The following is a 17826-nucleotide window of genomic DNA, read 5'->3' as shown; positions in this document are numbered from 1 at the left end:
TTTGCCTTTTCTTTTTTATTTTTTTACTATTTTGAAAAACATTTTTGAATAGTTAAAAGTACAAGCTCACAACATAGATTTTACTATTCAAAATAGTAGGTGTTTTAGCATGGACGGAAATAGAGCCCATAGTATCATACAGTACCGTATAGTTCAAGAGTCATAGGCCAAAAAGGTGTGAAGTGTTATAGCGCCACCATGAGGCAAATTAAAAAAATGTGGATATCTTTCTTGGCCTACTGGGAGAGCAATGTTTCACTCTGATCGGGCCCGGCCTGGTGGAGATTATAAACCTTAATTTTCAAAAGCAGCAACTTAGTCTATGTTGGGTGTGGACTGAGAGCGGCAAGGGACCTGGATATTGGATTAGGGGGGATGTTGAACTTGAGATCCACTGTTCTAGTGTGTTAGTCTACTCTAGTGTATTTAAATTGTCCTGTGAAGTGATTTAAAGTCTGTCCCTTTTGGCTCCGGGCTCTGAATTAATCTTTCATTCCTCCCTGATTCACTGCTCTGTCCTTTGCAATGGAATCCTGCAGCTAGAAGCCCAGCTGTTCTTCCTGTCTTTGTGTTGAAAGGTTAACTAAAGTAGTGTCATTTCTTCTGACAGAATAAAATACAATCTTCCGTAACTTTTCCACATGTGGATGTCGTTGTGGCCTTTTGGCTTTTCTCTATTACAATTGGAAACAGACAAAAACAATATCAAACACACACACACACACACACACACACACCACTAAGTCACACGCCACGTTTGGAGCTTGTAGAGCTACTTTTGATGCTTTTGTGGGATCAAGTAGTAGGGCATTCGTGTAAGAAGTTAAAAACACAAAAAGCTGTCGGAAAGAACAGCAACGATATTCATTACACTCACTCACTCACTCACTCACTCACTCATATACACACACACACACACACACACACACACACACACACACACACACACACACACACACACACACACACACACACACACACACACACACACACACACACACACACACACACACACACACACACAGCATGCACGCACGCACAGGCACACGCCACGAACACTTTCAAGATTTTCTAGTGCATTCCCCTGATCCATATAGACGAGAACTATAAAGAGAATGAAAATGAAGATGGATTCTGGAATGCTCATAGAAGAGGACACTCTCTTCCAGGTCAAACAGACAGACGCTGCTGAGTGGACAATATGCAAATCCTTGCTGTCTGGCACAAACCTTGTACAGTATCTCCATACTTGCTTGTCCGACAGGCAATATTTGTAACATTTATGTGGATTTTATGAATATTTAACCAAGGAAATGTATTTACCAGAGCTTGTGACTAAATAATATCTACATTGGAACACAGGTTGTTTTTGTCCATCTCCTGAAAAGTAACAGGGACATACAGTACAAGATTGCCACCTGACCCAACAAAATGCACAATGAAAATTAAAACTAAAATATGTTTTGTGTTTGCATTATTTAGCACACAAAAAGGTGGAAGATAATGGGGTTCACAGAATATAGAGGGAGGAAAGCCACTGTGTAATGAAAAATCACACCCGTGTGAACTGAGTGGTGCAACTCCCCTCTCCCCCTGCCTCTCTCTCTCTCTCTCTCTCGCTCTCTCTCTCTCTCTCTCTCTCTGTAATTAGCAGGCAACAGTGCAACACTATCTCTCTCTCTCTGTTTCTGGCACAACAGCGCCACTTTTGCCCCTACTGGTACTCTAAACATAGGTTAGGACAGCGGTTCTCAAACCTTTTTGGCCATGCACCCCTTGTTACCTCCCGATGTAGCTGGAAATATAAACCCCCACATGGAAATATAAATTGCATAAGCTATATAGACATATATTTCCTATATTTATCCACATATATGCACATAATATGAACCTGAATATGGCATATATATGCAGCATAGGCTATATTCTGCATATACTGCCATATATTGGCATAATATGTCAATACATTTAAAATAAAACCATAGCACCACCATTAGCCTTTTCATGTTGCGCGCACCACAAGGGGTGCACGCACCACAGTTTGGGTACCACTGGGTTAGGACATAGTCACATAGGTAGGTTAGGACATTGCTGTTCCTTGGAGTGGTTGCGCCACTCAAAAATACAATTATTTAATACATGCCTACAGTATATGCTCTCTCAGCGTTTTATATAAAAAGCTGTAAAGGGCACAATTGTATTTTGCATTACAAGGTGCTTTCCCTCTTCATTTCTTTGTTTTATATTTCAGACGCTTGTGTTTCTGGGAACCCCATTGTCTTTTTTTGTGTGGTATCATTATGCAAATGCGAAAAAAAACTATACAAGGATGGAACTATTATTCAGAAATGACAGAAGCACACTCAGCCAAAACATTCCATCTAAAGTCAAATGTACCTTTTACTTGCTTGGTTCTCAATGTACTGTACAGTAGGGTCCCTGAGGGGCTTCCACGGGGTCCTCCTCAGTTGACTGATTAGTTTGTTTTTGTATTTGTTGATGACGTGTTGAATTGTTATGCTATGTTGATTAAGTGAATACATACAGTAGGACCACAATGGAAACAAGTCCCGAGGACCTACGGTAGTTATGTTATCCTTTTAGCCCTAATATCTGACTTCTGGCTGATAGAGTATTCAATCAATCAATCAATCAATCAATCAATCAATCAAGGAAGCAAATGGACCATTGTCTGTACCTCTGCTGTGAAGTGTGGCAACTAGTATTTTCCTCTACAACAAAATCTGAGAAATTCCATACATTTGGTGAAAATGGTGAAAATAGCAGATCTACAAGCTTACAACTCGTTGCGCTGCGGCGTGTTGTAAGCCTGTCGATCGTCTGTTTTCAGTAATTTGGGTCGCTGTTGGGCGTCGAGCTAAAACGCTTGGGACCCACTGCCGTGTGACTAACTAAACCATAAGAAGTGTTCCCTGGGCGACATCAAGGTGTCCCAAAATGCCAAATCCTATCAACACTGCTGTTTCATCCTGCCAGCAGGTGACAAATGACCTCACTGCTTTTGGAACTGGGCCTATATAGGAACGAACATTTCAGTGGTGGACATAATGAAGTACTTTTTTCCCCCTGTACTTTATTTTTTACTACTTACTTCAAACTCGGACCGCTCGGCAAGGGAATGGCGCGCCTGGCGTCAAGTCAGTCGGATAGGCGGTTGTCTAGAACCACCAAAGCGCCCGTATATGGGAACAGAATGTAGTACAGCATGTGGTTCTGTATTTATATCTATTTACTTTTCTTTCATTCTCTTAATTTCAGGAAATCCAAACCTTGCAGAGTAAGAAATCAGATGTCGGTGAGCTGGAGAAAGAGAGAGAAGAGGCCCTTCACAGACTCCAGGTGAGAGGGGTGGGAGAGGCTCATGTTAAAGTGCAACTTGCAGGTTAAACACTGCTCTTCATGTAGTAAACATTGTTTAATTTCAACGCTATCCGAGCTATCAGCCCACGCACTGTTCATAAACTATGGAGTTTGACTAGACACTCCACGGGGAGATGTTTAAGTGGTGTAACGGTACCACGGCACGTCGCTCGCACGCACATTCACTCGCGCGCACGTGCACAGAACAGCTGATAGCCTACGCCTATAATATTGTTTACAGTGTATGAGAGTTTTAGACACACAAACACAAAAGTAGACTGAAAACAATCAGACAAACTTCTTTACTGCGCTGCCGCCTGCCTTTCCTGCAATAACGAAACTAAAACGTTTGGATGAATCTGTTCTTTGATGGCGGAGGAGGCATTATTATCGCGTGCAGAACAACACAGAAGCAGTAGCCTATTGGAGCCATACTGCTGTGCTGTGTTGCTTACCGTGTATGAGAACGTGTGTTGTACATGTAAATAGTAGGGGGGGGGGGGGGGGGGGGGCGACTTGTATTGTAACTTGTTTGATGACTAAGTGGTCGGATGGTGTCCGAGTCATGCCATATTTTGTCTGACGCACGCACGCACACACGCATGCACACACACGCACACATTCCATAAGATAGATAATTGATCCTCACTAATTCTCATTATAATGATGGTCTACTCGCTCTGTGTCTCACTGTGGATATAGTTCAAACAAGATTTATTTGAACTGTCAACAGCCCAACATTGAGACATAGAGTGAGGACCAATTGTATGGAGAAAAGGTTTAAAAGGGGTATAGTTTAGTTTTAACAATACATCCAGACCAGATAAACCAACGCACTATTAAGGTTTATAATTATATGTCAATTAAATCATTACTTACCTAGAAGTCAGACACAGGAATGGCAAGGATAATCAAGCTAACAGTGCCACCTGCAGGTTGTATTTGTACAATGGGACAGTGGTTCCAAAAGCTTTTAACTCCAGAGCCAAAAGAGAAATCCCCAGGACCCAAACTAGTGAAAATAGCCCATCTACGCGCTCACAATGCGTCACAATGCGACACGTCACGTGAACTTACAGATCGGCTACTTTCACTACTACATGACGAAACTTTGAAACCCATAAGAATGGGTTCACGACCCCAAAATGGGTCTCTACCCAGTGTTTGGGAAGCACTTGTCTTACAGCAGAGCTGAGGTATAGTGCTATAGTTTTTATTAGACAGTACAGCTCAGCTGTGATTTATGACCAATCCTCGCTGTCCTTCCATGTCCTTCTGTTCTCAGCCCAGCTGCCCAGCATAGTGCATAATATCAATGATCAATCACTTCACAAAGCAGCAAACTGCACATTGACTTCATAACTTGTGCAGGATAAACCATTTCATGAGGAACCGCATGCATGCAATGAAGCATTTCACATTCATTATTTGGGTAAATTGGGTGCATTTATATATAGCGTTTTATCCAAAGTGCTTTACATAGATTGTGCATTACATTCACACACGCATTCATACACCAATGGCGGAGGAAACCATGCAAGGCAGCAACCTGCACATCTGGAACAATTAGGGGGGAACCCTGCAAGGCAGCAACCTGCACATCTGGAGCAATTAGGGGTTCAAAGGACAGGGAGGGGTGGAAAAAGGGTAGTCGACGGGCATTTTTCGTCATAGTTTTAGTCGATGAAATCAACCCCTGTGGACAAGTGTTCATGTCACGTTTGGCGCGGATGGATTGAACTAACGGGCGCGGCAGCATACCCCCGGTGTGAATATTCTAATATTTAGTCGTCGGTATTAGTCATGAATGTTTGTGTTATATATTGCGTTCCACCAGGAAGTGGAGAGTCGCAACGCGGAGCTGACTGAGCGCGTGCAGACGGCGGAGGGCACTCTGGCCTCCAGCAAAGAGCAGAGGGAGAAGTCGGAGACGGAGCTGCAGAGCCTCGTCCAGGTGCTGGACGTCAAGATCTGCGATCTCAAAGACCTCAGACACAGCCTGGCCAAACTGGTGGACAAATAAGTGGTTCAGTCCCCCACACTCACGGCACACAGGGACACATCTCAGTAGTCGTCACCATTGTCTCAACAGCGTGCAGGCCAGGACTGCCCTTCTGTTTGGTCTCGCCTCTGCCTCTAGGGCAGAGTAGTCAAAGATGTCCGACAGGAGAGACAGTCGGACACTTCTAAAAACACGAGCACAGACTGATTCATAATATATCGTGGCTGTTGGGTGGGAAACGAACCAAAACTAAAAAAAATATACTACTTTTGTATTATGACAAAGTATGGCGATGAAAAATAAAATAAAAAAGTGGAAAAACTTGGCGGTTTCTAATAATAATAATAATAATAATGGATTGCATTTTTATAGCGCTCAAGTGCTCAAATCGCTTTATGGTCCATTCATTCATACGATTGAAGCGCCCGACAGCAGCGATATACTATATCTAATCTATACATTTCAATCTGTTACACTGAAATCAGGTTCTCAGGGCCCGTGTCCACAGAATGCCGCTTATGTAGGAGCACAACCACTACCGACGGTTATTATTTAAAGCACGAATTGCTTAGCTGAAATGGACTTGTGGTAACGAGTAATTATAAGTCACGCGGATGCCAGACACAGGTCAGGACTCGGGAGGATCAAACGTTACTATTGATAAGCGCCGCTCTTTCTTTCAGAAGTTGAATTATTTGCTGTTAGAAGGCCCAGGGCGTTCTGCCAAAACACGCTGGGAAGGGAGGTGTGCTCTGGCGCGTCTTTACCATAGAAATGCGTGGCAGAAAAGACCCTGGCAGCAACAAAAAAACAAATGCTTTCTGTGGACACCGACCCTTCTGCACAAGGTGTGAGGCATTTAGTTTTTATTACAATGTTTTCACACGTTAAAAAACAAACCCCTACGACATCTCAGAAAGCAGAAAGCAGAAACCTTCCCCCGACAGTTATGTTTCTGTTCTTATATAATGTTATAAAGATATTTTCATATGTATACATTTAGAATTGATACTAGGCAACAGGAAAGTGAATGTCCCGGAACACATTTCCATAAGTAATCTGACTGCGTATTAGTGATGTCGTGGCTTTGCACTTTCCTCGATTATAAGACCTCGAAAAGGAAAACTTAAAATAGAGAGGGAGGGAGGGGGGTGGGTGTCATCAACATATTCTTTTTTGCAATAAACAACATAACTGGTGTTATTCACCATAACATTGTAAGCCGTATTTTGGGCTTTGTCGTTGGGGTCACTGGGTTTGCCCAGTGACATAATGAGCTTGTAGATCGGCTCCATTATTTGTGAACCCGTCTGGAAATGTCGGGGACATTTCCACCTTTGCCCAAGATAGGGTCACCAGGTTGAGTGTGTTTACCGACACACATGGACAGAGAGAGTGTGTGGATGTCTGTTTCGTGTTTTAAAAGGACCATTCTTACATTCTTACTTGTTTATTTGCATTGATTTCTATAATCAAATAACGTAACGTAATGAACGTAATGGGTAAAAAAAAAAAGAGGAATGAATGAGTAAAGAGTAACACATAACCATTTTTTTTTCTTCACGAGCCCAAAACCGCTAAACCGCCGTTCATCTTGCACAACACAAACGCTCCTCCGGTGTGCACGGTGCACCTAAACCTCATACAATACAATACAATACAATACATCGCTGAGCGCTGTAGCTCCCGTTCCCGGATGGATGGAATGCACTTGTTGATGTCGATGCCAAACCAAACCACCAGTTTAGTTTCTGTGTGTTCAGAATGAAGTTCTCCTTTTCTGTTTCGTGACACTAATGTTTGCCATAGAAATAATAATGATAATAATAACCATAGAGAGAGTATTTTTTTGTAAACATGGGTAATTGGGTATGTGAGAGGAACACAGTGCATGAGCTGATCTAAGGTCAGCTGAACAACCAATATCAATTAACCGTGTGTACGTACGTTGTACGGACGCACGCTACAGCAGCGATTCCCGCAGCCTGTGGGCCGTCAGGGTATTGCAAGGGTGCCCTCGAATATAGGCAAAACACTTATGATAATATAACGGTAATATTAAATACAACATTAACGTAAAGAAAATGGCATGGTATTTTTCCTTTTAAAACCTTAAACAAAAAATAGTTGTCATTATGATTCCGGTACATAAAAACGTAAAGTATAATACACTAGTTCCACTGAACCAAGGCGGAACGCAATCGATTGATTGATCATTACAAAACATGCTCTAAAAATGCTGTGTGCATTTAGAGTGGGCCCCTGATCCAATAAAGGTTGGGAACCACATCGTGACAGAGCTGCGCGCAACAGCAACTACTAGATTTTAAAGCACAATGTAAAGTAGTTTTTTGTGAATGGGTACTTGGTACTGTACTTGATTGCTTAGTATGTGAATTTCTGATGAACATTCTCTGTGTTGTGTTATTTTTTTCCCATGAACCATCGACTTCTTCTGATTCATACTTTGTTGCACGTCGGTGACTCACACCGGAAAATTGCCGATCTACAAGCTCGCAAGCCTGTAGATCGTCAAACACGACCTGCAAAACAAAGTGTACATCAGGCTTCACAGTGATGTTGGTACAAATAAGGTCCAAGCATTGTCAAATTTAGCAATAATGATTCTAGCGTAGTTCCTATTTATAGTGAATAAATGACAGGTACTGTACTTTTGTAAGTAGCCTAACTAGATTTCACCAAAGCCAGCTGCGATATATTTTAACAAAAGAGTATAGCATTCATTGAGTAAGCAGCGTTTTGCTTTTTTTGGCTTTACCTGCGCTGTCATGATGAGTGATGGATCATCCGTCCTTAAATGAATGAAGTTCGTACCACGTCAGCAACTGCTCTTTACCTCTAATATACAGTATCTTTGTTAATGCGTTGTGCACTGTGCACCTGTAATACATCTTTGTTCAAAACGGTGCACCTGTTCGGATTTCATTATGCCAACGTCGGAAGAAACATGATCTCTGCACCAAAGATGCACTATTGGTCTCTCCCACTCTTAACTGGAAAAGCACAACCATCTCGTATGAAACTGATCTACAAGGACTCACTAGATTGTCTTAAAATTGCTCATGTTCAGTCCTTCAAAAAGAATCCTGGCTCTGCTCAGAAATACCTCAGAATAATTGTGTCTCATCGTGTAGGGCAGATTTAAGAGCAACATATATCTACACTCCAGTGGTTTGTGACGAGTGAAGGACGTGATGGAGAAGGAAACGTTGGCGTTGACCAGCAGGGTTATACATTTTCTTTTCTTTTTCTTTCCTGAATTGTTTTGAGAATCTGGTTTGTGAATGTTTGTGTGGGATCTGATGCTATTATTGTAAACTAGGAGTTCCATTATATTTGTATTCAATTAAAACAATCATGAGTTACGTTTCTGTTTGTCCGTTATTATCAAGGCTCACAGTGGGAAGGGGAAGTGACTTCTGGGATGAATTCATTATGAAATATGTAGGCTACAGTGGTGGAAGAAAGTACTCAGATGTGTTTAATAAAAGTAACAATACCACAGTGTAGAAATAGTGTAGGAAAAGTAAAAGTCCTGTGTTAAAAATGTTACTTGAGTTGTGTAAATGTACACAATCGCCATTGGATATTTCAAATCTTATTGAATCATGTTTAGTTCTTTTAACATCGGGGGTAAAGTGCTTGGGAGTAGTAAGGAATGCACAAAGAGACTATTTGATGTAGGTTTATTTCACCTTATGTTTATTGCAGGTTTGCAGGTCATAGACTCTATGGCAGTGATACTCAACCTCAGGCCCGCGGGCCACATCAGGCCCGCGGGACCATTATGACTGGCCCACCAATGAAAATCTAAAAAAAATAAGAAGAAAAAAATCTGGAAAATGAAATAAAAATAAATAAATCTGAATGAAGTTATCTTTAATTACATAATTATAAGTAATACTATTAGAGTTGTACTATTACTCGAACGAAAATAAAAGCTTGGGGGGGGGGGGGGGATGCAATGCAAATGAAAGACATATACTGTGTATCCCTATTCCCTGACATAATTTTATAGCTAAACGGACAGAATTCTATTTTATTTGAATGATGAAACCCAGCTGCCATTAATAGTTGGAAATGGAAATGGTGGAAATGGAAATTGCGGAAATGGAAATTGCGGAAATGGTGGAAATGGAAATTGCGGGAATTGCGGAAATGGAAATTGAGGAAATTGCGGAAATGGAAATTGCGGAAATTGCGGAAATGGTAATTGCGGAAATGGTAATTGCGGAAATTGCTCTTCAGTTATAGCTATCTATTTTCAGGTAGATTGTTTTATTTTACTCAGTCAGCCATATGACTACTCATTTTTTTTCATGAAAAAGGTCATAGCTGGGTAATCTATTTTCAGGCAAATTGTGTTTATTGTATTTTATTTTACTCAGCCATAACAATTTATTTTCTGTTAACCAACTTGCTGGCTGGCAGGCAGGCAGACAGCTACTCATAGACAGGCAGACAGACAGACAGCTACTCATGGAGAATTGGACAGGCAGGCAGTCAGACAGCTACTCATAGACAGGCAGACAGACAGCTACTCATGGAGAATTGGACAGGCAGGCAGACAGCTACTCATGGACAATTGGACAGGCAGGAAGGCAGACAGCTATACTCATAGACAGACAGACAGCTACTCATGGACAATTGGACAGGCAGGAAGGCAGACAGCTACTCATAGACAGACAAGACAGCTACTCATAGACAATTGGGCAGGCAGGCAGACAGCTACTCATAGACAGACAGACAGCTACTCATGGACAATTGGACAGGCAGGAAGGCAGACAGCTACTCATAGACAGGCAGACAGACAGCTACTCATGGACAATTAGGCAGGCAGGCAGACAGCTACTCATAGACAGACAGACAGACAGACAGACAGACAGCTACTCATGGACAATTAGGCAGGCAGGCAGACAGCTACTCAGACAGGCAGACAGACAGCTACTCATGGACAATTGGACAGGCAGGCAGGCAGACAGACAGCTACTCATAGACAGGCAGACAGTAAGACAGCTACTCATTGACAGACAGACAAATAACTACTCATGGACAGACAGACAGACAGACAGGCAGGCAGGCAGGCAAAGAGCTACTCATGTTATGTTATTATGTTATTATAATAGGTACTCATGTTATGTGCAATAATTTGTGCAGTTATGGAAACAGCTCTTTGTGTTTATGCAAGAAAATGTAACACATTTATTTATTTACATATTGTGTGCATGCACATTGTACTTTGATACATTTTGCGAAAATAAAGCAATTGAAAGAGAGAAGTTATCAAGTATCATTAATGTCGTAATTTTATCTACTGGCCCCTGGCCCCTTTTTGTAATGTGGCCCACAGGTAAATCTATTTGAGTATCCCTGCTCTATGGCAATAGCACAAACTTTGGCATGCAGTTTTAGAAATATAGTGCTTTCAAATTTGAGAGATTTATAATGGGGCCCAATGGCAGCTTTTGGCACATAAAAAAATCACTTTCACCTAGAAACTCCATTCACACTTTTTATAATTCAGCTTACTGTGTGGATACATGCTGGAACTTTTTACTTTGAAATGTTTTGTAGTTTCTGAGTTATTTAACTTAAACGCCCAATGCATTCTCAATGGCAATAGCAAAAAACTTTCTAGCCATTCTAACCTACTTAGGTTCATCTTATGGTGGACATGTTTGCCTGAAAAGGAATCTTTGAAACGTTTCATAGTTTTAGAAATATATAGTGCTTTCAAATTTGAGAAGTTTATAATGGGGGTCAATGGCAGATTTTGGCACAAATCTCTTTCACCTAGAAACTCCATTCACACTTTTTATAATTCAGCTTACTGTGGACACACATGCTGAATTTTTTTACTTTTAAATGTTTTGTAGTTTCTGAGTTATTTAACTTAAATGCCCAATGCATTCTCAATGGCAATAGCACAAACTTCGGTATGCTACGATCACACCGCACTTATATTCTACCTATGAGGGTGGATTCTGCGTATTTGCGGATTTCTGCAAAAAAAACAGCTCCATTCCCATTGAAATGCAATGGCAGAATCCGCCCTCATAGGTAGGCCTACAATTAAAATGCTGTTTTTTGAGGGGCGCTCTATAGCCCCTATGTCCAGCTTTGAGGCTGTGCACGCACAAACAGAAAAGTTGTCCTTTTTCCATGTTCTCCCCCCTGGCCCCCACACAGTATCTTCAAGGACCCATCCCACCCAGGTCACCTGCTGCAGCTCATGCCCTCAGGGAGGCGCTATAGGGTCATCAAGACCAGGACTAACAGACTGAAGGACAGTTTCTACCCCAGAGCAGTCATAGCTCTAAACACTGACACTTGAACTCTGACACTCGACACTTTATGAACTAAAAGGACTTACTGTGCAATATGCGTTAAATGTTTGTATTCTGTGTTTTATATAGAGTATTATGTCTTTTGTTTTAAATGCACTGATCTGGTTTGCAATTCAATTTCGTTGTCTCGTACAATGACAATAAAGATATTCTGATTCTGATTCTGATTCTGATGTAAAGTGTCTTTGAGGAGTCAGGACTCATGAAAAGCACATTATTATTGTGTGCTCCTCTGACCACAGATCTCTGCCAGGCCTGGTTGACTATCCAGGACCTGCAGATCATAGCCAATCAATCTGAAAGTAATTTGACAAATATGACAGATCCATCTGAGTCACATGACTTTACCTGTCAAAAGGCTCATGGAGAGCCACCAAATCAATCCAATCAAGCCTGATTGAATGGCAGGTTGTTCACTGGCCACGCACAGCTGTGGGAGGCTATATAAGTGGCCTTAGTGGCCAAGCTGCACTCATTTCTACATGCCCAGATCACCCCTGCTGTCTGTCTCCCAAACCTCCACATTTCTGCAACCCTCCACTTGTGTGTGTCCAAGAATAAACGTAAGTCTGTGGATCATTTAGCCACCGTACATCTGTTTGTTCTTCCCTGCATAGCAGGGGTTAACAAGCACATATCTAGAGACAATGGTATTATGGACTGCACACATATATATATATATATATATATATATATATATATATATATATATATATATGTATATATGTGTTTGAGCTGTTGCTCGACCACTTGAACTGTTTGATTATCTTGAATATAATGAAATGTTTATCTATCAATTTATTTATTCAGACTCGAGTTAGACTGAGGCTGGGGTTACACAGCAGCAAAATAACAGTTCTGTGACTCATTGAGCCTACACATACATTTGTACATCAAGTTTCTCAGTAATGCATGAAAAGTATACACACCCACATTACAGAATAACTCGCTTACACTGCTCCACCTTGTTTTTTTCCAACAGTATACGCAAGCAATCATTATAAGCAACCTGCAGTTTATGCATGCTTGCAGTTTATGTCAAAATAGCTAAGCTTGTGTTTTTGACTGTACAATGTACTGTTCAGGAGTTGTAGGCTGAAAGATTAAGTGGCCTAAAGTGCCACCATGAGGCCAATGTGAAAAGTGCCAGAAAATCGGTGCCATTAGCTGCTCACAGACATACAGATGGACAAGGGCAAAAGTGTAATAACTAAACAAAACATTTATTTCACCTTTTATTCTCAGTGTGAAGAAATGGCGTCTGCCAGCTGTCTCCCGTCTGAAGAGCAGTTCCTGTGTTCTATCTGTCTGGATGTGTTCACTGATCCAATCAGCACTCCATGTGGACACAACTACTGCAACACCTGCATCACACAGCACTGGGACACTAAGGATGTGTGTCAGTGTCCACTGTGTGACGAACCCTTCAATAAGAGACTAAAATTCTCTGTTAACAAAGTTCTCTCAGAGATGGCTGATCAGTTCAGGAAGTCAAAGCAGCAGAAAAACCCGGAACCTGCTGAACCAGATGAAGTCTCCTGTGACGTCTGTACTGAGACCAAACTCAAAGCCCTGATGTCCTGCTTGGTGTGTCTGACCTCCTACTGTGGTACTCACCTGGAGCCTCATCACAGAGTCTTGGGGTTAAAACGACACAAACTAATCAACCCTGTGAAGAACCTGGAAGACATTCTGTGTAAGAAACATGACAGACCTCTGGAGCTGTTCTGTAAGACTGACCTCATGCTTGTTTGTCAGTTCTGCACTGAGTACGAACACAAGTTACATCAGTTTGTATCTCTGGAAGAGGCATATGAAGGAAAGAAGGCTGAGCTGGGAAAGACAGAGGCTGAAGTTCAGCAGATGATCCAGGAGAGACGAGTGAAGATTCAGGAGGTCCAACACTCAGTAGAGCTCAGTAAGAAAGCTGCAGACAGAGAGATGGCAGACGGTGTGCAGGTCTTCACTGCTCTGATCAGCTGTATTGAGAGAAGCCAGGCTGAGCTCATTGATGTGATCGAAGAGACTCAGAAAACAACAGAGAAACGGGCTGAAGGCTTCATCAAAGATCTGCAACAGGAAATCACAGAGTTAGAGGAGAGAAGCTCTGAGCTGACACGGCTCTCACACACTGAAGACCACCTCCACCTCCTCCAGAACCTCTCATTTATCAACACTCCTCCACTCACCAAGGACTGGACAAAGGTCAATGTCCCTCAGTCTTCATATGTGGGGACTGTGAGGACAGCTGTGTCTCAGCTGGAGAAGACACTCAGTCAAGAGATGGAGAAACTGCGTGATGCTGAGCTGAGGAGGATCCAGCGATATTCAGTGGATTTAACTCTGGACCCTGATACAGCAAACTGCAAGCTCATCCTGTCTGAGGATGGAAAACAAGTGAGTCATGGAAATGTAAAGAAGAATGTCCCAAACAACCAAAAGAGATTCTCTACAGGTCCCTGTGTCTTAGGAAAACAAAGCTTCTCATCAGGAAGGTTTTACTATGAGGTTCAGGTTGGAGGTAAAACTAGGTGGTATGTAGGAGTGGCCAGAGAGTCCATCGAAAGGAAGGGAGTTATCATACTGGACCCCGACAATGGTTACTGGAGTATAGGTTTGAGGAATGGAAACAAGTACTGTGCTGCTGCTGCTGGTGGCACTGCTGTCGTCCTCCCTGTAAGAGAGGTGCTCCAGAAAGTGGGAGTGTTTGTGGATTATGAGGAGGGTCTGGTCTCATTTTATGATGTGGAGACCAGAGTTCACCTGTACTCTTACACTGGCACCTCCTTCACTGAGACACTCTATCCATACCTCTGTCCATGTCTTAATAATGGTGGTGAAAACTCTGCTCCTCTGATTATCTCTTCTGTCAATCAAACGGGTTAGAATAATCCTCAGTTTGACATGAAAAGGTTAGTTTTCATGTAACGTGTGTACACGTATAGGTTTTATGTCAACTCATTTCAAATGAATCCATTGTTCATATATTTTACTTTGCAGCATTCAGGTTTATGTTAAATGCAACTTTCTTGTTCATTAATGTGCAAGTTTGATATCTATCCAGGTAAAAAACAGCATTGTTTGTCAGTCTTGTAATAATATTGCGAATAGGAATGCAGTGATGCTCCAATGATTACGTTATTCTCTCTTATGTACAGTAGCCTATAGTTATCTATGATATCAATCATTGAAGACAGACAAAATAAATCAGCTATTGTAAACTCTTTAAATTGTTTTCTCAATACAGACATTAACCACTTGACCCCTAGCATCCTTATTCTGGGGGATGTTTCACCGCAGATAGCAGATCTCAACACGACTCATTTGTGAGCTTGCAGATCTGCCGTTTTTGGTAAAGAGATTTTGTGTAGAGGGGCTAAAGTGCGCACCTGTGCCAACTCGGTTCTATTAAGTATTGTCGGTATAAGTTAATAAGACTTGTTTTGGGGTACGGTGTCACATTGATTAATATGAATTTTTGTGTTGATCTTATGTGGAATTGTGACAGCATTTTCTTTTTGAATATCTGGGATTGTATAGTGAGGAAGATTTTGATGTTTTGAAAAAGATGAGAACTACAATTATTATTGTTTGTATTTACAATAAATGTTCATGTTGAGATTCTCTAGTGTTCAGACTGTATTTCTGTCCAACAGCTGGTATTTTATTGTTTGACTGTACAGTTATTATTCATTTTTCAGAAGTAGTGAAAATGGCAGATCTGCAAGCACGCAACGTCTTGTGATGCAAGTGATTGAGCTTGTAGATCTGCTATTTTCACTATTCTTAAAATGACACAAGGGAATGGTTTTGGACATGGTCTCCACCAAACAGCCACAATATTTATATTGTATCATTTTGATACAGTAGATTGTATTTTTGTTAACTCTAATCTCCATTGTGCATGGTAACGGGAGCATTGTGATTGGCTAGTGAGTAGTATAGATCCCATAATCCAGAAGTCAGTTTTTTGTGAGCACAACATGAGTTGGTCCTAAATGAATACATATGGTCTGTCTGTCAGCTAGAAACCATGTATGTCCAAGAGTTACTTTTCAGGAGATGGAAAATAACCTAATGTATAGTTATTTAGTCATACGATCTGGTTCATACTTTATTGGTTCAATAATAAAACGTCCAGTAATAAAACGTAATTTTATTGTCTATCTTTTAAATACTACTGTAATAGAATCTTTATTTGCAAATGGGAATGCAGTGACTGCTCTATTATATGGAACCTTCATTTTCAGAAATACTGATAATTTAACTAGACGGATGAGCACAGCAGATCAATATCGACAGAATAAAAGTTACATTAAATAGCATAACGTGATCGTCCTCCATTTTCATTGAGGAATATGAATTGTCCAATATTTGCTAATATGAGAACCACTATAATGCATTTAGGTTAACACTTTGTTTCTAGTCACATTTGCTATGAAACCCTGCATCTGGCGTCCGTCACACCACCATATATGGTTGCCAATCCATCATAGATCTCCATATATGGTCACATCTCATGATATAACGCATCGTGTCATGTAACGCCACCATAAAATATATGGCCAACTCCAGATGAAGATCACGACACTGACCTCATCTAACCCTGGATACATGGAGAAGAAGAGAAAAATTATAAATTTTCTATGAAAATCCTTCAATCTGGTGCACTTTGAGATCAGAATTAAGAGGTTAGATCTATAAAGAACTACATACATTAGATTATCATCTTTACTGTGCTATTGCCATAAATTAAGTCAACCAACTGCAAGTGTATTTGCAACTTGCATTCAACTGCATGTGGCATATTATTAAAATGATTCTGTTGTGTCTTGTGTGAGATCTTAATTTTAATAACTCTTTTTTTGGATAGTGGGCAGTGGTGGGCAACTTTGATGATGGAGAGCACTATATGTTACACTCACTCCAGAGGGCCACAATGCATATACCGGTAGTCAAAAATAGCTGATCTACAAGCTCAAACTGCGACGTGTTTTGAGCTGCTATTTTTGCTTTTTTTTTTTATTGGAATCCTGAATTATTATTATTAGCTACCGGTATTTCTGATTTGGAATCCTGAAAATTTACATTTTTATTTCATTTCAAATACATTTATATGTTATTATGTTAACTTTATGAACATAAAAAAAACTAGTAGGATACTAGTCATTAAGCTACTAATATAGACTGAAGTAATTAAAGCATGTTTGGACTTGTAACCGCTGAAATCAATAATATATAACCTGCGGGCCGCATTAAGGGAGGTGCCAGGCCGCCAGTTGATATTCACCTGCGTGGTGCATTAAGTGAAGGTGGGGGACACATGTGGCCGCCAGGCCGCCAGTTGATATTAACCTGCAGGTCGCATTAAGTTAAGGTGGGGGACACATGTGGCCCCCAGGCCGCCAGTTGATATTAACCTGCAGGTCGCATTAAGTGAAGGTGGGGGCCACATGGGGCTCTCTTCAGTGCCCAAGGCTGGGCACTAAAGAGCAAGACTTCTGCTTTGTCTGTCTCGTGTCTCCCTCTTGTGGACATTCGCTCTAGTGGTAGGATGGGCATTTGTTTCTTGCCCAAGTCTATTCTATCATGTTTAAGTGGTGCAACCACTTCATTAAGTAGCTTTGTGTGTGTGTGTGCCTGCCTGACTGGCTGGCTACCTGTGCACAGCACGAAAATAGCATTCGGTTGGTTTTCAAAACCAAGTGTTTCTTCGTAGGCCTACAAGATTTATTTGACTATGCATGCACCTCTTGGTACCACAGCACCTCAAAGGCCCTTAAAACTAGGCTTCAGACCTCCCAAAACAAACTGGTCAGGCTCCTACTTGGCCTCACCCCCCGAAACCCACCTCACCCCTGCCCACTTTGACAGGCTGGAATGGCTTAGCGTTCGAAACTGGCCCCCGTAAAATTGAAATTCAAGGACCCCCCAGTTTGACCGGCGGGTCCCAGTCAAACTGTCATTTAATGGCATTTCTATCTCTGGCCTGGGTCCCCAATTTAAAATAAATCAATTAATTGAATTCTGAAAGTGTACAAATGGAACAAAATGGTCCATTTGGTTCCATTCCAT

At 41.3% G+C, this 17826-nt stretch overlaps 2 protein-coding genes across 6 annotated transcripts in view; both read left to right on the top strand.

Annotated features, from left to right (window-relative positions):
* homer3b (homer scaffold protein 3b) overlaps positions 1-6316 on the top strand; it is a 77335-nt gene extending 71019 nt beyond the window's left edge. For all 5 annotated transcript variants that reach the window (XM_080771355.1, XM_080771354.1, XM_080771353.1 and 2 more), the window contains 2 exons: positions 3280-3360; positions 5219-6316. In XM_080771355.1, the coding sequence (XP_080627481.1) occupies positions 3280-3360; positions 5219-5404 (267 nt within the window). In that variant the 3' untranslated portion in view covers positions 5405-6316. The remainder of the gene's footprint in view (positions 1-3279; positions 3361-5218) is intronic.
* Positions 6317-13005: 6689 nt separating this feature from the next.
* On the top strand, positions 13006-14637 carry LOC308319718 (zinc finger protein RFP-like; the record flags this gene model as incomplete). Its single annotated transcript, XM_080769877.1, has 1 exon — positions 13006-14637. The coding sequence occupies one exon, from the start codon at positions 13006-13008 to the stop codon at positions 14635-14637; it is 1632 nt and encodes a 543-aa protein (XP_080626003.1).
* Between the last annotated feature and the right edge of the window lie 3189 nt (positions 14638-17826).

The sequence above is a fragment of the Protomyctophum bolini genome, assembly GCF_963924005.1.
Source record: "Protomyctophum bolini genome assembly, chromosome: 8".
Lineage (NCBI taxonomy): Eukaryota > Metazoa > Chordata > Actinopteri > Myctophiformes > Myctophidae > Protomyctophum > Protomyctophum bolini.
This window is presented reverse-complemented; position numbering and strand designations above follow the sequence as displayed.